Source organism: Centruroides sculpturatus, unplaced genomic scaffold, assembly GCF_000671375.1.
Source record: "Centruroides sculpturatus isolate CEXI.00-Female unplaced genomic scaffold, Cexi_2.0 scaffold233, whole genome shotgun sequence".
Lineage (NCBI taxonomy): Eukaryota > Metazoa > Arthropoda > Arachnida > Scorpiones > Buthidae > Centruroides > Centruroides sculpturatus.
The window spans coordinates 355,001-375,512 of record NW_019384616.1 but is presented as its reverse complement, the minus strand read 5'-3'; the positions used below and the strand labels follow the sequence as shown (position 1 = coordinate 375,512).

General features: G+C 31.0%; 2 protein-coding genes across 2 annotated transcripts in view; both read right to left on the bottom strand.

Moving 5' to 3' along the window:
* LOC111625384 (long-chain-fatty-acid--CoA ligase 1-like) overlaps positions 1-10,847 on the bottom strand; it is a 12,997-nt gene extending 2,150 nt beyond the window's left edge. Inside the window, exons 1-6 of the mRNA XM_023368520.1 lie at positions 10,700-10,847; positions 8,711-8,827; positions 6,440-6,493; positions 435-524; positions 180-284; positions 12-108 (exon numbers count right to left, since the gene is read on the bottom strand). Of these exons, the coding sequence (XP_023224288.1) occupies positions 12-108; positions 180-284; positions 435-524; positions 6,440-6,493; positions 8,711-8,827; positions 10,700-10,834 (598 nt within the window). The 5' untranslated portion in view covers positions 10,835-10,847. The remainder of the gene's footprint in view (positions 1-11; positions 109-179; positions 285-434; positions 525-6,439; positions 6,494-8,710; positions 8,828-10,699) is intronic.
* Positions 10,848-18,835: 7,988 nt separating this feature from the next.
* The window catches only part of LOC111625377 (long-chain-fatty-acid--CoA ligase 5-like), a 65,290-nt gene continuing 63,613 nt past the window's right edge, over positions 18,836-20,512 (bottom strand). The window contains exon 13 of the mRNA XM_023368513.1: positions 18,836-19,025. Within this exon, the coding sequence (XP_023224281.1) occupies positions 18,851-19,025 (175 nt within the window). The 3' untranslated portion in view covers positions 18,836-18,850. The remainder of the gene's footprint in view (positions 19,026-20,512) is intronic.

The window sequence follows — 20,512 nt, the reverse complement described above, 5'->3', positions numbered from 1 at the left end:
CCGTGGGGTACAGAAGGAATAATAATAATAATTAACCTGTTCTAATGAATTTAGCCCATTGGCCTTTCCAATTTTGTGTAATTTCTTCAATAAAGTAGCACGCACATTCTGTTATAACACAAATGTTTATGTAAATATTTTTACATTGCTAAAATTCAATGATTTAAGATAATACAAACTTTGTTGCTGCATAATTTATCATAATCTGATGTATCAAAATTCTTTCTTTTGGCCCACTTGATAAATGTTGCCTTTTCTGGGACAATAACAGACACCAAATAATCCTGTAATTAACAAAATTTCTTTTACATGAAGTAATTGAACAAATGATTTAAAAACTTCTACATAATCTTTAAAATTTTTTATTAATTATATCAAATTAATTATTTCGATATTTAAAAAATTAAGTTTAACAAATATGAAAAAATACTAACTTGATCAGAAAATCCATCAACAAAAATTTGTAGAATGACATCATATTGGCTGTAGATATTTTCCACTTTCTCGGGTACAACATATTCTCCCTAATAAAAATTTATATTTAAAATGATATTTTTTGATAAACTTAGTTACTGACAAGATTTCTGAAAATTATTTTTTCACTATAATCAGTGTTAAAATTGTTTTTTGTTTTAAAGCCATATGAGTATAGTCAGATGATGAGAGTTTCAAATTATAATTCTTTCAGTAATCAAGTATAAAGCATATTTTTAACTAGTTACAGTGAACTGTTTTAAGATGACCATCCCTAAAACTTAAGAACACTGACCATTTCAAGGAGTAATCTCATGAAATGGGGTGACAAAAATATAATGGCGACAGAGTGCTGTAATTTACTACTATATTCAATAGTAATACATAGTATTATACAGTATAATAAAATATGTTGTATTCTACTGAAAAACTACACAAGTGATTGTAAACAATATAGCATTTTTTAAATAGTTTTTGCTGTATTTTGATTAATTATACTACAATAAAATTTATTCATTAATGTTTCACATGTAATTCTGTGTACTGAATACGTCTGTATATGAAAATATAATGCACATGTGAGAGTAGCCGGGGGTACTCTAATCCGCTAGTGATTGTTCGTACCACTTAATCGGCACAGATTATCTGAAATCTGTTCTCTGAGTTTCGGATCGAGAGATCTGATCCTATGTCAAGATTCGTTTGACCGGGAGGGCTGTAATATTTAGGTAAAAGGGGGATTCAAGACTGTGAGGTCTTTATCCCAAATGTCAGGGTCCCGACACCAGTTTGTCAATTTATCAATCAGTGGACAAACACGCCTATGAGATCTGATTCAGAGACAATTTAAAAGACATATCTTATATAAAACAAACAAGAGTAAATTTAATGATTCAATAAAAGTAAAACTAATACAAAATATCAATGAACGAGAGATATAAATACGACAATTAAAATACACGATATATAGACATATTATACCCGATGCGCGATCGAGAGAGAGCTCACAAAATCGTTAGAAACATACAACCTGTTTTAGTTGTCGATCGTCTCCTTCTCTGTAGGCAGAGGACACTTTGGAGATAAAGTTCATTTACTTCTTATCATGGGAGATCGATATATGCACAAAATCAAAGTATAATTTCTAAGTGCAGACTCTGGACTTATTCTATGTGACTCGTCTAAGGGCGTTGGTCATCAGGAGGAAAATGTGGGGAGTTTGGACACTTCCAGATCTGTCGATGAACTCCCCGAATTCTGACAAATTTCCTCTATATGTCCTGATCGGCGACCAATCATCATGCAAAGATTCCTCCGTGAGAACGGATGAAAAGGGGGATATGTGAGGGGTAAACATTTCCCATCAAAACGAGAGTTTTCGCAGATAAGGGAAAAACAGAGGATGTACTAACTTCTGTGAAAGGAAGTAACATCTGTTATCTATTTTTCCCACTCTAAAACGTCCTTTTTCACACCCAAACGAAATAATATTTTATAACAAAATATTAACGTTATTAATAAAACTGCCGATTTTGACCCAGGGCCTTTCGGTTTTCACACACACAGTCATAGTAAGTTTATTAGTGCCATTCCCATTGCTGATATCAGCAGGGATCCAGGTCCAACCAAGAAAATCACACCTTGTAACAGTGGCGTGCAGTGACATTTGTGGGTTCCCAGACGAGGTTCGAACTCGAGTAAACCGTGAAATTCTTGCGCGACACGAGATGTAAACAACGAGACTCGGAACGGTTCGAGTATGTGTCAACTATCTGTTAATGTCTTAGCGGAAGACAAACTCTAACCCGAGCGCTCATAAACAGGTAGATCTTTGACTCGCGTGTCTATAAAATGTTGGCCGAAATAAACCTTTTCGAACAAAAAATAGAGGAATTTTTGATAGGTGAAAGGTGAAAATGATCGTTAAATTCTTAGACGTCAAAAATGGTAAATAACGGCCTGAGTTATGAGTGCAGGTGTTATTATTTTATAAACAGTCCTCGAACAGAGTCGACAAAGAGGTATCAGATGGACACCTCGAATCGGACCTTTCCCGCGACCCGAAAAAGTTTCGTCTTGCACCTGGAGACAAAGGAGAGACCAATCGGGAAGCGAGGAATGGGACGAGGGACCAATCCGAAATGCGAACCGTGGGGGAAAAACTATAAAAATCGGAACTTCAAGGTCGAAGAAGAGTCTCCTCCGGATTAACCCTACAGTGGTGATTAAATTTGTGTTGTGCATCCGCCGCTCACCGAGGACACCGCAACGAAACGACGAACTTCTGCTTCGTCCGGATATCCTTCTCGTCCGCCCGAACTGCAACCGAGATCACGAACTTTCGCCGTTCCCAGGAGATTTTGGAATTATCCTATATCGATGTAAGCATGAATTCGAACAAATAAACGGGTTTTATCTTGTAAAACACTTGTGCATCATTTGCCTCCTTCGCCACCGCCCACATACGCTGTTTCCCTTAGGCTCATTCTGACGTGAGATAGACTTTTTCCCCCTCAACGTCGGCAAATCTTACACATTTGATGATAGGGAAGCTGTGCCAACCCTGGATAGAATCATTGGAAGCATTATATGATATTTTGGTGTGTTGTATGTAGCATCCACGAGCTAAACTGCTTGGTGTTGGTGCTCCGTAAAGTGCATGTGCCAATGCGTATAATCTGGCTGCTTTACACGATTCAAATATTTTCGCCATGGAAGCTGTCACGTATTCTACAATACAGAGCTTCCATTGGGAATATCCATATACGAATTTATGAATTTATATTAGAAATATACAATAGCAATCTTATCATTGTTTTTTACATATAGTATAGAAATTTGTAATAAGATACTAATGGGGTTATAATAAAATATTAATTTTAATTAATTCAAAGTATGTTAAAATATGAAAATAATTGCACAATATGAATTTATATTTTAGAAAATACAAGGGAAGCAGCACTTCCACAGCTTCCATGGACGGCACGCTACTGCCTTGTAATCCTATAGATTTGATGGTCCTATATAATTCATCATAAATACAAAACACAAACAAGAATTTCTCTTCAGTTCTGTATCTTCTCTTTTATTAGATACAGACATTTCATTTTTCAACCAATCTGAAGTGAGACTGGGTGTCAGTTGGGGAATTCTATTTTGCTTCCACCTTCCTCAAACCCCCAGTTGTTAGTATTATTACATGACTACCTCTCCATAAAAATGTGTTTGCTAGATTTTAACACAATTACCATTGTCTCTGATGGTAGACCTTGTTTAAGCTTAGCCTATTTATTTAAACAGATTCTCTTTCAGTTCAAATAAATTCCAAAAACTTCCCAATCCTAGCCATAATTATAGTCAGCAATTACCATTTTATCTACCTTATTAAGTAAAGAGCAGAAAAATAAAGCATAAAATAACTTATTGTTGATGATATTAACAGCAAATTATGTACAATTGTACAGTATATTCTCCATAATAGAACCAAATAGGACAAAATAAAGTAGGAAAAAAGACTGAAACAAATTTTTACACCTAATACAACAGTGCAACATGCCCAACTTGCATTGTACAGTACATGCCCATGGTTTTGATTTTATTATCGCAGATGGAATGATAAAACTGGTTGTCTCAAAGAGGATATTTAACATAGAAATTGAGTCCTAGTGGTCATTGCTCATTGATTAGGTAAAGGAATAATTAGCTTAAAGCAGATTAAAAATAATGAATCCTATAGGACAAAAATTCTAAATAAATCTGATCATCTAAATGGGTGGTTACTTAAGGGAATAATCATTTAGATAGGTTTTTACTAAAGTTTAAAATACAATGTTATCTGAAAGGAAGTTTACAGTTGATTTTAAATAAAATCATAATTAATTGCTTAGATTTATCTTCTTATTTAGTTTAAGTATATTTTAAGGTATTTCACAATGTCAATCAATGATGTGCAAAGTAAAAATATTCCAACCCCAAGACGATGTCATTGAGTTGGCCAGTATCTTCAAATGAGATAAGCCACAACTGAATACAATAATGTTTATTCAACATTTAACACACTGAAGATAAGGTAAATACATGTTTCCACAATTAACATGACATATAACTCGACATAAACTCTTAACTAAATTAATAATTATAATTTTAATAACTATTAAAATTATAATTATTAATTTAGTTAAGAGTTTATGGGTGCCTAACGTCCAACTTTAGTAGCAAATTACGTAGTATTAATCATTAAATTAGTGGAGTTATAGTCCGATTATTTAAGGTGATTGTTTGGTTATGTTTCTATACATATCCAGCTTTGTGATGTTTGAAAGATATATAACCATTTTGATTCATTAAAAAGTATTCCTTTAACTTCTGAGGGAGGATACCAGGATAGATCTTAGTAACAATGAACGGAGATTTTACTTCTATTCCTACTATACTGTCTATTAATGGGATACTACCTTGGAAAACTATTCTAAATCCCATTCTACTTTTGGCACTTACTGTTCCCTAAACTAAGGGGATACTTTGAATCAAATATATCCATTCTCCATTTGAACAATGTTCTTGTGAGAATCTGGGAGCTGTGTTTTTCTATAATTTCTAACAAAAATTTGTGTTAGAAGAAATTTTCCTTCATTCTATCCAGTTCCCACGAAGTTAAAAATGATAGAAAATTGGATGTCTATTTAACCATCAACAATCAACTAAAGAACACGTGTTTGTAGGGATCTTTGATGCAACAAGTCCCTTCCCTCTCTCATCGATCTGAGAAAGTTTCAAAAGTTAAACAATTCCACAATGTGAGTCTGATAACAAGTCAGATTCCCACTGACTTAACTGGCCCGGCAATGACACATTTGAGATGTCATCACTACAAGCAAAAGGTCAGAAGACCAAATTCCCACACCAAAGAGGGATATAACGGCCAGGCACCCATTTGCATGTGGACATCCCCAGAAGCCATAGATAGTCTCAGCTCATCCTGCCATACGATAGGCAGACATATTCAGAAGACGACAACACAGAATTGTCCTGCCATAGTCATAATCCCAAATGATTACCTTTATTTGTTACTGATTTGTGCAAGTGTTGTCTCAACCGCCTCCACAGATATTTTAGCTCCGAGAACAATGGCCACTATGGCAGAGGTACAATAATTTTCTGATTGATGTAAACTCTCTCTCAATTGACATAGAAACAAAGTTAGCATTCATATATAGCCTAGGATGTTTACCCCATTGATATCGGCTCATATACATATGCTTGTGAATGCATACAACTATAATTGTAGCTTGTATATTGTATCTTATGCTTTATTTTGTCTATTAAATTTATTAGTTTAGTTAACTTGATGTGGACTCCAATTACATTCAATCCTAACTGGTGTCAGGTTCTGACGTCGAAAGGATCTTGTAATCCCGATGACATTATATAGATTAGGCTATCCAGTGACAACGTGAGTGGGTTTTACCAACCTGAGGGCTTTTAGAACTCTCTAACTCCCGACTTCTCACATTCTCAAAACATTTCAAAAGCATATCCTTAAATCAAACAAATCTTCCATTCTCCATTCAAAGTCTCCCTTTTAAACTTCTGACAATTTAGAAATTATTATTTTCTTTTTACACAGAATTGAGTTACCAACATCCAATCCTAATAGGCAATGTTTCAGTTAATGAGTAAACGAAAAATCATAAAATTTTTGAAAATCAATATTCAAAAAACCTCAAAATTATTCCAAAATATTTAAACATTTTTCAATACAAAAATTCCCTTAAAAACACTTATATATAAAATCTTAAGAAAATTAAGATTTTCTTCTATAAACATAAAAAATATAAATTTAATATAATTATCTAAATTAAATAATTTTGTAATTTAGTTGAATTTTATTGAAAAATATGTAATCTCATAAGATATAATTATTTTACAGTAAAAGTTCATTTATTACATGAGATGTATTACTTACTTGAGATAATTTCAACAAATGCTTCTTTCTGTCTATAATTGCTAATGATCCATTCTGAAATATTATACTTAGTAATTTATTAAGCAAAAACAAAACTTTAAAGTTAAATATTTTTAAGAGTAAAATAAAAGTAAAAATTCATAAAAAATTAAAATTTTGTAATATTACTAACTACTATTTTTAATATTAATTTAAAATTAAAATATACACATAAATATTTATGAAAAAATGATTATGTAAGTATTTGAAAATCCTTGTGCTAGATTAACAATTATAATAAAATTTTCTTTTATGATTAGTTATAAAACTTGATTTTATAATACAATTATTTTTACCTTTTAGATAAAATTGACTTACATACTGTATAATTAAATGATATTAATAATATCCAATTATACTTTCTTATTTTATTAATATATGTATATATATTTGGTTTCTGGCATTTGACGTTGCTTTCCAATCTCCAGGAAATACCATGGAGAAGAAATCTTGGGGAAGTTTCTTTTTTTCAGAGTGGCACCCCCAGTTACCAGCTCTAATGATGAAAATAAGTCTTCCGGGAGGTCTTTTTAAAGGAAACTGACCCCTATTCAGGCATTACAGATGTGGAGAAAACCCAGAAAACTCCACGTGGCCAGCCCGTCCGAGCGAGGTGTGAACCCACAACCGAACTCCCAGTGTTTAGCGACAGAACCGCTCAGCCACTGGTGGGCCTATTTTATTAATATTAACATGAATTAACATTTTATTAATATTTTTTTATATGTTTTTGATAAAAATCTAACAGATTTAAATTAATTCTATATAAGAAAGCATAAAAACTATATATAAAATCTAACTTTTCATACTAATAACTGAATTTTACAAAATAAAAAATATAATATCAAAACTTAATAACAGCAAACAGGACAATTATGAGTAAGGTAAGCTGGGAATTTTTCCCTGGGGCTGAAGAAAACTTTGGAATCTGTTATTAAAAATAATGCTAATTTTTAGTGGTAGTGATTCCTACCCCCTACAAATTAATATTATTTTTAATAACAAATATGAAAACCTTTAAGACTGTTTCTATGTTAGGTAAAACATTCTACATATTTCACTTGTTCAAAACAAGGGGGCAAACAGAGACCACTAAAGGGCAAAGGGGCATGCTCTACCCCAATCCCATACAAGCTCTTGATAGCCTTGACAACAAAATACTTAGCTATAATGATTTTTTTTTATTCTTATCATTTTTATACATTATTATTCGTATAAATTTTTAAAAAATTGGAAATATTTTATTAGTTTTTCTTTTACATAACTGATATTACATTTATTCAAACTGTTCCATTTTTTTTTATAAAGATTTCACTTACTAAAGATTTGGTTTTAACATAAATATCAGTCTTAGAAGTGTTTGTTTGTTCTATAAATAAATATAACAGCTTTTTGAACAACTTTGAAGTTGTGGCTGTCCGCCATTTTTGTATATACATAGTTATAGTATTTAGATTTAGAATTCTTTGTTCTTTCTTTTCCTTCTTCTTCTTTCTACTAATGACCATTTCCGGTCACCCGACAGGAGCGGGAAGTTCGTGGGTCCTGATTGGTGGCTTATCGACGTGAACAGGGAGGGGCCCTGCCCGTGGGGTACAGAAGGAGAACAAAGGGGTGAGAAAGACACTTTTTGCCCGGGCGACGAAGAGAAGAGGTTGCGAAAGTATCGTCGGGACATTAAGTTGGACCTCAAGGACAAAGAACAAGCCGAACGTGCTGAGTATCGAGTAGTCCTAAAAGAAAAGAAAAGGACTAGTGACTTGTCCAATAAGAAATAGTGGTCTACAAAACCCAAGTGACAATTATCATACCAGGAATGTTGGATATTCCAAAGTCGATCGACAAAATCCCCACAATCATCAGAAACCACAATCAGGACCTCCTGTGCTAAATACCAGTATACTTTTCCTTCCTTCATTTTCCTCTCCTTAGTGTAGTGTTAGATTTAGTTAGTTATAAGTTAGTTATAAGTTAGTAATTAGAATCCGTATCGTGAGAACAACTCATTGTAAGAATCCGAACGAGAACAGAGACTTGTTATATATATCTATCTGTGTATGTGTCTCTGACGGGCATCACTGTATTACCTGTTAATTCTGGTTGTAATAAACTATTGTTTACTTAATATTTGTTGGAATAATTGTCTCGTACATCCTTAACTTTCACAAAGTGATAAAATATTCTGTATTGTTAAAATGTAAACTACTTAAAATAAATTAAAAAATTACTCACAGGCAACCAACGACCAATATCTCCTGTATGCAACCAACCATTTTCATCCAATGCTTCTTTTGTTGCAGTAGGATTTTTAAAATAACCTTTGAAAACACCAGGTCCTCGAATACAAATCTAAGAAAAATGTTTAATAATTTAACTAATTTAAGAAAAAATATATAAAATCTGATTTAGATTATATTACTTTTTTCAAAAATAACACCAAATAAAAAAAACATTTGCAAAATGAACTTCGGTAGTATTTTTTTAACTTTATGTTTAATTTTTCCATATATTTTCCTAGTCTTAATGAAAACTGAGTAATTTTTAATTAAATCAATAATAAAATATACAGTACATATTAAATTTTTAAAAACATAAAAGTAAGCATTTACAAGTTTTTTTGTTTTACAGAATTTCAGTTTAAAATGTAAATTTTGAAATCATTAGAACAATGGTTCCCAACCTTTTTCAGGTGGCGACCCCTTTTAATAAAAGCCAAGTGTCCCGCAACCCTGATACAATTGAAAAAGGCATTTTTAATAAGGTAATTAAAAAAAACAACAAAATTAGTTTTTTTAGTATAATTTTATTTTAAATTATGTTTAATAATTTAATGTGATGGTTGAAATTGCAAGTTATTAACCCGCCTCAAAAACACTTTAATTTCTCCAAATCAGCGAGTGACTCTCTGGCACTCCACCATTTTTTGATAGTTACAATACTGGACCAGCCACACAGCTACTCACTTTGTTAGCTCCCTGGTCAGTACACACACTCTCACTCTACCCACCCCTAACTAGACAGGGCAATCTCCCCCACCTGACACATGTGACCAAGCTGTGGACTGTCCATCACCACCTGCTGACATCCACACACCTGACACATGTCTCACACATGTTACACTGAACTTAACATCCTCCCGCCTTGAACCTTCCAAGGTTCAACAAGTTACATACTTACAAAACAACAATTTTTTATTTTTACAAAACACAACTTCAGTTCTCCAAAGGTAAAACACAAATTTTCGATACACTGCGTTTAAATACACCATTTTTTGTTTTTACACTTACAACTCTTACTTTACCATCAGACCCTGGGAAAACTTCTGTAATTCTTCCCACTAACCACTTAAAGATAGGTATATTATCTTCCTTGATAATGACTAATGTCCCTATTTTAATATTTTCTCTTTCAATCATCCACTTATTCCGTTGTTGTAAATTATTTAAATATGTATTAGTCCACCGTTTCCAAATGATTTGCGTCATTTTTGTTACACGTTGCCAATGTGAAAGTCTATTATCTGATAGAGATTTGAGATCAATATCTGGTAGCGTGTCANTAACGAATCGTCGCCCCCTTCACTCCAAAATTCCGATTCCGAGGGCCAAGGCTAACGCCAAATTCATACTGCATTGAATAGACTAGTCACTAGTATAATGTTATTTGTTTGATTATTGTACGATATAACGAATAAAATATCTAATTATTCTTAATATAATGTTTTACTATATCGCCCAGAAAAATTTTTCCTCTTCCAAAATATAAAAAGGTCTACAGGAAGGACTAGAAATAACGTTCCAAGTAAAGCGCCAAAGCAATGTCCCACCCAAGATTACGAACAAGAAAATCCCAGGTATTTCCATCTTCCTCTTAAACTATTTTTATCTGTCTATTCTCTTCTTCCTTCCTTAGTTGTAAGTAGTATAAGGATTAGTTATAAGTTTTGGCCTGTGTATAATTGCGGAGCTCAATTAACTTGTTGTTTGTTTGATCAGATTGTAACGCCTATGTGTACAGAAACTATTTGTAGTGTTGGGATCCAAAAAGAAAAACGAACCTGTTTGAAGCAATAATAAATAACTTTGTGTCAAAATATCTAATTAGTATTTATTTGTACTTTTTTGCTCAAACACCACATTACAAAACAATTAATTTAAAAATAATAAATACAAAATATAGAATATATTATATTTATAAAATTATTAGAAATATGAAATTTACCTCTCCTGCATCATTTTGTGCTAAATAACCCATTTCTGGAACATCAATTAATTTTATATGACAATTAGGTAAAGGGGGACCAACAGATCCTAAAATGATACAAAAGTTCTTAAATGTTTTAAATGTATTTACCATAAATTTATTATAGATACTATACTAAAATGATTAATTATAAAAAATATAAATGTCTAAAATATATTTCAATAATTAAATATGATTGAATATTAAATTTATCAAATATAAATTACAAAAACATAAATAGAATTAAATTAATTAATTTTTATTTTGACTACATTTTATTATTCTTAAAGAAAATTCTCAGAAGATTACCATATTTTACAGTACATAAGCCAACTGAATTAAATAAGTTTTACAAATCTAAATTTTAAATCTAAAAGTTAGAATTTTCAAATTATGGAATCTCATATGGCCTGCAGTTTTTATGATTGTTTTGTTAACTCTTTCTGCCATGTGGAAACTAAGAAGGCCATTTTTCTATGCCCATCATAGTTTGCCAATTTCTACAGTGAGAAAAATGAGAACAGACATATCTGAGACAATGGCAATCACAGAAATTTTGAAAATAAATGTCTCTTCTCATTATGTATACCAAAAATGATTTTTTGAAAATTTCAATGACTTATTATAGTATAGTTTTAACCTACTTAACAGCTTTTATTATTTAATCAAATCCAAAGTGTTAGTTTTTTGTTTTATTGGATGTTTAATAATGTTGTTTGTTGAGACTTTCATAGCAGCAACTATTAGTCCTTAATAAATTAAAATGAAAAAAGCAGCTTTAATATAGTGTCCAAATATTGTTTAATATTTTTGATTGGTAGAAGAAAAAATGCTGTAAAAAATTTTTCATTTTGATTAGACAAATTTGAAAAGCAGTAGTTTTTAAATGTCAAACATTCATTTATTAAAATATTATCTTACGCATCTCTAATAAAGGGAAAAGTGATGCACAGAAAATGAATATTAAAGACCTAAAGGCAAGCTATGTGTATAAGTATCTTTGGTAGCTTCAGGAAAAATCATGATGTCAGAAGAATGTCTGTAGTGAATGAAAATTTTTCATATTTTCTAAAGATCCTCCTAGTGACTTTAGACAAACGAAAATCTATTTGATTAATAACCCAAGGGTTATCCACATAAAATTTAAAACACTAGTACAGGTAGCCCTCGGTTTATACTGCAGTTCTGTTCCTAAAAAAGCTGGCACAAATCGAATTGATGTAAAACAATTTACAGTGAGGTATAGGGTTAGGTTCTACATAAGTGAAAAATAAGCAAATAATTTTGTTTATTAATACAATATAATACAAAATGCATATAAATTTAATTTTTAAAATGTATTTTATCATAAAATAAAGTGAAATGTTTTTATTAAAAAATTTTATTTTCGGATTAGTTTTAGTCATTTTTTCGGAAAAAGTATCCATCTTTAATTGTTTACATTTCAATTGTTTTCTTTCATTGAGAATTTCAGAATATGGTCGAATGGATGCGATGATGTTCCTTTTTACATTTGTACTTCGCTCCCAATCATTGTCTAACTCACAAAGTTCATCCATCAAACTTTCCATAGTTGAAATGATACGTTAACCCAACATAGAGCTACAGACAAGAGGAGACACTGATTGGTCAACCACCAGTCGCCGTAGCGCATATATAAGGTCAGTTTGAGCAAGAAAATTTATGGTAGCTAAGGAGAGATAGATATCGTCTGGCTAATAAAAACATATCATCTGGCCAACAAGAAGTAGATTTGTCTCACTAACGATAGTTTGTCATTGCTGGAAGTGCAACTGCATCGTAAGGTGTTTTCCTGAACAAACTGATATGGAATACATTCATCGATGCTATGGATTTGGACACCATTTATTGTTCTATTAAGTTTAATAACTTGACTCGTGGGTACCTAAACGTTAGTATTTTAATATTAATTGAATGCATGGGTATACATACCCAATAATGTTAAACAGAAAAAATAAGTATATTCATAAAAATCTTTGTTTTAACGAATCTAGGGTCACGGCTCGGTAAATACATCAACACTGAAATGAAAATCAGTCTAGCATAGGGAAAATCAGGGAATTACACAGCAAAACAGCAAATTGCACATCTGTGTTATTGTGAATCGGCATAAATTGAGCCAGCGTAAACCGAGGGCTACCTGTACTGAAAAGCGAAATAGAACTAGCTTTGCCTAATCAATAAAAAAAAATAAATAAATAAATAAGCTGTATAATAGNTTTACTAAAATAGCATATTTGAACTTATGTGAACATTGAGCAGTTTAGCTGAAGTCTATTATTGATGCATAAAACATAACAATCTATTTACGATGACTGCTGATTGTTGTTTTATACAACAAATGTAAGATACTATTGATTGTAATATTATCTCTATTTCAGATAAGTAAATCTTAAAACTGAGGATACAGTAATATTATACAGCAGTAATGATTAAATTGTATATTCATTTAAATTTTACATTGGTACTAGCAGCAGCACTGCAGACTATAAAAAATGACACCATAAGTACATTTTATAGAGTATACAATATATATGTATACTGGTGTATATACAGGTAACCCTTGATTAACACAGTTAATTAATCCTTCAATGCTACCATATATATCAAAATCACATTAATCAAATAGTGATATCTGAGTATTTGACTGAACAGTCACAACCTACTAGATCAAATTTTCAGTTAATAACAATTAATTTTATTTTTATTTTGTCATCAGTAAAATAGTTTTTGTGATAAAAATGAATAACTAATTTAAATATAAAATGAAACCTTAGAGCTCCCTTAGGAATTAAGAAAAGGGCAACTTGATGACAAAGGGGGGCACATGCCCCAATGTAAGGACACCTCTGGATACTAATTATTTTAGAATATAAAACAAATTATTTCTATTATGTACAACTTACTCTGCTAAAAAGGAATATAAAATTTTCTTTTTTAAAAAAAAGAGTTGAAATGCTTTGTTCAGCAAAACCAATATGCATTTGGAAAAGTTTTTAAACTAAAAAAACAAAATTTTAAAAAAATCTTCTCTTTAGTATATTGGCAATAAAATTTAAATAGAAATATTGATAATATTATTGATATAAACAAATAAGAACAAAATTACTTTTATAGAAGAACTTCAGCAAATTCTTTAACAATAAAAATATTTTTTGTTAAAACTTACAAAAAAACCGATTCACTATAGTAATATAATTGGCAAATTTTTTATGATAAAAATATTGATAATAATTTCATCAAATAACTTTTTTAATTTGAATTTTATGTAGATTTATATGATTTTACTACTGTGTTTATGCTGATTAAAATGAAAATAACTAAAAACAGCATTATAGGTTAATATTATGACCTCTTCTTTAATGTACATTTTCTTCATTGGTTGCATATAACAGTGATGATGATGATGATGATTGTTGGAAATTATAAAGTAAAGAAGGACATAAAGGTATTATTATTTTTTTTATTTTTATTATAACATACTGGATTTTATGTAAGTGCAAATGTATATATATATTTATTTTTAGTATTGATTTTATCTTATAGGCCTATTTAAATACAATTTTCCATACCTACCAACCTTATCAGACCATTTGAGCTGACAAATGAGTTAAAAAGCTGAACAGATTTTACTGCAAACCAATGTTTTCTTTCTTATAAACAGACGTCATCAGGCTAACATAAAGAATACAGAATGGAACAACAAATTAAAAATTAGAACAGAACATTTTTGAAATTAGCTTGAACCTTGATTTTGTTTCTGTTATAATTTTTAATTTGTTGTTCCAATCTATATTCTTTATGTAGAACAATGTCCATTGTATACAGAAGAAAACATTTGTTTGCAGTAAAATCTGTTGTTTTTTCTGGATCTTGGTGTTTATGAAGTGGTTTATTTGATTATTAAGCCAGTATTACCACTAGTGACTTTAGTTTTTATCAGTGGCGTGCTGTCCATGGAAACTGTGGAAGCACCACTTCCTTTGTATTTTCTAAAATATAAATACATATTGTGCGATTATTTTCATATTTTAACATACTTTGAATTACTTAATGCGATTATAATAAATAGCCTATAAATATAATTGGATATCAGTGGCGTGCTGTCCATGAAATCTGTGGAAGTACCGCTTCCCTTTTATTTTCTAAAATATAAATGCATATTGTGCGATTAATTTCATATTTTAACGTATTTTGAATTAATTAAAATTATTATTTTATCATAACCGCATTAAGTATCTTATTACAAATTTCTATACATGTGAAAAACAATGATAAGATTGCTATTGCATATTTGAATATAAATCCATATATGCATATTTCCAATGAAAGCTCAGTATTGTAGAATACGGGATAGCTTCCATGGCAAAAATATTTGAATCGTGTAAAGCAGCCAGATTATACACATTGGCACATGCGCTTTACAGAGCACCAATCTCATGCAATTTAGCTTGTGGATGCTACACACCAAAATTTCATATAACACTCCAATGATTCTATTCAGAGCCAACACAGCTTCCCTCTCATCAAATGTCACTGCACGCCACTGTTGCATATAAATATTTCAATATAAGTTTAGTTATATTACTGGTACATGTAAACAGTGGTGTTTACATGTACCAGTAATTGTCTAGTAGTTTGTATTAAAAGTTATTTTATCTATTACATTATTTTATTAATAGCAAATTTTATTAAATGTAAACACACAATTACTATAATATAAGGTTGAAGAACTCCCATAAGAAGTCTGTGGAAAAAGCATCTAGAGACAAAGTTTGCCACCAGCGCAGCACTACCAGCAAGTCAGGCCACATTGCTTACTACTATAGCAGGGTTTGTTAATATAGAAATTGTTTGGTTTTGATGTAATAATGCCTTCTAAGTGCTGTGTTCCCTGATGTAAAAGTGACTTTGGCTCTTGTAAAGAAAAACGTGTCATATTTTCGTTTCTAAGAGATCCATTAAAACAAAATGCATGAAGAATGAATATACCAAGAAACTTTGAAATCACCAACTCCTTTGTTTGTGAGTTGTATTTTGATAGTTGTTACATTATAAGGACAAACAATGTAATTATTAAGGAGGAAAACATAAGAAGAAGTGTTTACAACTGTGAGCCCGAGGGGTTTAATTCGAAAATTTTTAGGGTTAACATATTTTTTCATTAGAGGATGAAAAAAAAATATAACGGAAATAGATTGGATGTGGAATCTTACACATCATCCGTTTGTCACTTAGTCAACGTGCACGTGCTAATTAGTCAGCATAACGAGTGAACGACCTGTTGGCTCAGTGCCTACGACGATCGTATAAAAACGATCGTCACGGGAAGTTCTGGGCAATCGTCCCCTCAGTGCGACCATCCCTCTACGAGATCCTCAGGAAGGTCTGAATACAGTGTCTCCCATCCCGATCCTGTCCAAGGAGAAGCCGGTAGAAGACATAAGCCTGTGACAGACAGCCAGCTTCCATAGTCCAGAAGGATCGTCGCATACCGTCCTCCGACATAAGGTATACTGACCGCCAATATAACTCTCTTTGTAAACTCTCACGCGGCATAGTGAATAGTTACAGCTCCCTTATAGATAAATTTATGTTATCTGCATCTAAGCTATAATCAGTAACTTGTATACTCCTGTAAATTACTTTAGTTATAGAATAAACATTTATTTTGTTATTTGTTAAACCTGTCTCCTGTTTATCCGAGGAAACCTGTCGACTTACCGATGCACTCCCCACTCGATTTGCCCTCCTAGCCATCCTACGACTCCAAGATCGGGCTTTACCAGCCTGTGCAGATTAAGTGGTTAGTACCAGATTAACCCCTGACCCACTGCGTATCTCACACAACTAACACTAAGACAGGATGCAATTTCTACTATTTTTCCCAGAAGCAGAAGGAACCAAGAGAGAAAATTGCAGGGCTGACCATAACTAAAAGCCAATGCAACATCCAAACAGCTGTTGCATTTACTACTGTTTTATGAAAAACACATTTCTCAGTATATAAGAAGATAAGAAATTTGTTGTTGAATATTTGATGATATTGTAACAGATAGCAACTTAGTCTTAATCACTTTAGGATGTAAAGATCATTATGTACAATAGTATCATTATGTACACACATAATTCAGTTTTATGTAACCACAAGAATTCATTTTTTCACAAGAGAAGTTAATAAGTCTATAAGTGACATAGTGGCCATTAAAAATGCTAGGAAACTATCTAAATTGTATGTAACTAATAGAATAAACTTTTATCTCAGAGGAACTTCTAATTTTTATTAATGTTTTCAACTTATTTCACAAGTCATCGTCAGCTGAAACAACATTTGAATATCAAAGAAAATTAAAAATATGAAGGTTTATAATATAGAATAACTTACAACATAATTATGTTACCATACAAGTAAAATAAAGAAATAAAAACAAAAATAAATATAGTAAGTGATTAAATAAAAATACAAAATAAAAAAAAAACTGATTAAATCAAAAAACAAAAGAATCTGATATTTTGTGTTAATAAAAATAATATAATTGTATTTAGTTTAAAACCTGTTAGTTTAACATAAATAACTGTGCATAAATCACAGTTTCATTATCCAATGAAATTACATTTAATTCATATACATCACTATAAGCTACATATTCATGATACAGTATATGCTGTGTGTACAGTTTAAATATATTGCGCATTTTGCCACATACTCTGGATGAAAGTAGGTCTGAGTTGTTGATAACATTGCCTGGTGGCAGAGCTTGTCTCTAGACAGTTTTTGGAAGACTTCTCCAACCTTATATTCTAGTAATCGTGGTATACATAAAAGTAAGAGCTTGAAAAGCAGTATTTGAGTCAAACAGACAGATAAGGAAGAAAGTTGTGTGAAACTTCCAGAAAAAAGTCTCTCTTCCAAGTGTCCAGATAAGAGAGTTGTCTCCATTCCTGCTGGTTCCCCATGAACCAACTAACAGAATTAAGTTCAAAAAACTAAACTAAAAAAAATGGGTTCAGTCTTCACTGATTAAATCAAGTCTTTTATAACACCATTTAGCACCACAACACAGGAATTTATAATCTTAGAACACACACACACATACACAAACTCTCTCAGTATGTAGTTGATGCTTGTAACTGTTACACACTGAGTAGGATACAGGTAAAAAAAATACAGATAATTCTTCAGTGTAAATAAACTTTATCTCAGAAGAGAAATTCAAAGGATAGTCTCCTGTCTTTTCCTTTCTCTAATGGTCATAACTAATTTGATGAAAAAGGATTGAAACTCTCAAACATATGATTCACATTTATCATCTATTCCAAGAAAAACTTACTGGTATCAAATATTTTATAATATAATGTTTATTTACCCAACTACAATTTACTGAGAGATCCCACAATATCATTTCATTATATCTCTAAGAAAGCATAACAATTATCAGTCGCACACTCAGGATTTAATATTGGGAGTGCCAACTACAGATAAAAAATTTTTAATGTGAATTCAGTAAAATTTCCTACCTTGAATGACTGCCAATTCATAAGTAGTATAGAAATAGAATAGATGACACAATATAAATAATAAAAAAAATCCTAATTAGGAAAAGATTTTAAAATTTTCTAGTTTTTCTTTTCTTTCTTTGGAGGGTGCCAGGGCCCCTTGAGTGCACCACTGACAATTATCAATAACTTCCTTTAAAATAAACAATCTATTTCTTATAACAGATGAAATATCAAAAATATTTGAAAACAAGGCATTGGAACAAGGAATAAATTACTTAAGAAACAAATTTTTGAGAAAATATCAAATTATAAGGAAGTCCATTTTAGACTAGAAAAATTTGAAAATATCTGCAGACATGTTCTTATTTTTTCAAAACAGAAAAAAAAAGTGAAAGAAAAGATATTTATGCACACAGATGATAATATATGAAAACAAAAGTAGAGGTTAAGAAATTTAGAAGTCAAAGGAACTAAATGTTTTGGATCATAAAATTTATTAAGCTATCATTTGTCAAGCTTATCATTTCCTTTAGAAATGATATTACATGATTTGAAATGATACAATTATATTTAAAGTAGAGAGAACCAAATTTTTAGTATTTCTAAACATTATCTTTGGAAATAAAAACTTACTTGACAGCCAGATGCTAGTCGAAAAAATCTGATAACTTCCGGAGAAATTGGTGCAGAAGTAGAAGAAATGACTGCAGCATTTCCACCAAGATCTCTTATTAACTTGTCAAAAAACAATTTGTCCCATATTGTATCATTTCGTAAAATGCCACTAAAATAAATTATATAAATATTTTAAAATTTCTAGTTTGATACTTTTTCCATTTATTTATTTAAGTGCATATCATGATTGCCATATCTATAGTTTAGTATCCTATCATTAATAAAAAAATAAATCAAAACTTATGATTAAATAGTGTATATGTTATGGACAAAGTGATTAATCGGGCATTATGAATAATGACCAAATAAGGTGGGCAGTGTAATAAATATTGATTCATTTATCAAATTGACCGGTCATTATGAATACTGCTATCACCTAGTCAGGCAAAGTGATAATAATAAGTTGAGGAGTGATCATCTGACATACGCTAGCCAATCGGCACGCTGACTTGCGTGTGCGTATCGTACAGCGTTTAGTACAGAATTTTAAATTTGATTAAAAAAACTCCACTTATTTCATTTAGAAATATTTATTTTTTGTAAATTATATCAAAGTACTATTAACTATATTAATTAAACTAATATTAACGAAAAGTATTATTAACAATTTTTGGTATAAATTATATAAAAAATTAAATGTTTTTTAGTTTATTTATTTGAGCGATTAAGATTTTCATGACATTTGGAATTACTGTACATAATTTTTTTTCTTTGGTAGCATTTGCATCTATTAGATTTTCAACCAATTTTTCAGCAGCATCAACTATAGTTGTGGCCTTCAGAAATCTATGACATTCTTGCACATTTTCTAAGCGAAATTTCTGCACCCGGTACATCTCCAATAGAAATGAAGTTTTCTTTACAAACAGCAAATTGGTTTCTGGAATATAATAGATTTAATATGCCATGTTAAAGATAATATGCGGTTAAAGATAAAAACTGGGTACCAGTTTGTAAAGGTTTTTATCTTTAATCGCAACAACAACACCTAAAATATTTTTTCCATCACTGCGGGCTCGATCTACATCAGATACACGAATCCTTACTGTATCACCAACATTAGCTGCTGTGTATTTGGAATTTGATGTATTAATCATTTTTTCCGCTTGCATTTTAAGATTAAACAAAGCCCTTGTTTTAGACACACTTCTTATTTTTTCTTCTATTTTTGGATCAATTATTTAGATTGTTTCTTCTTCATTCACCAATTCTGTAATACTAATAACATCCTGATTTAGATTTTTCTTAGGAACATTCTTTTTTTCTGACAGATTTCACACAAGTTCAAATAAATTATGATCATCTCTCTTGTAATATTTTTATATTTCGTACTTAATTATTTTTCCATGTGGTTTTACCGTCATGTCTAATAGCAATATGGGCATCGTGCAATATCTGAATATTTCTTCCGTGTGAACATAATATTTAATCGCATTGCTTTCTTTTACAGGCATAATTAATTTTTCTAAATTTCCAATAGATACAACGTCATATCTACGTAAACGCTGATATTTTTCCAATAACTTAGAAGTAACTTTCATTTTTGACTCTCACTTTTTGTATCATTGACAAATATGCTGATTTTGTAAAAATTTG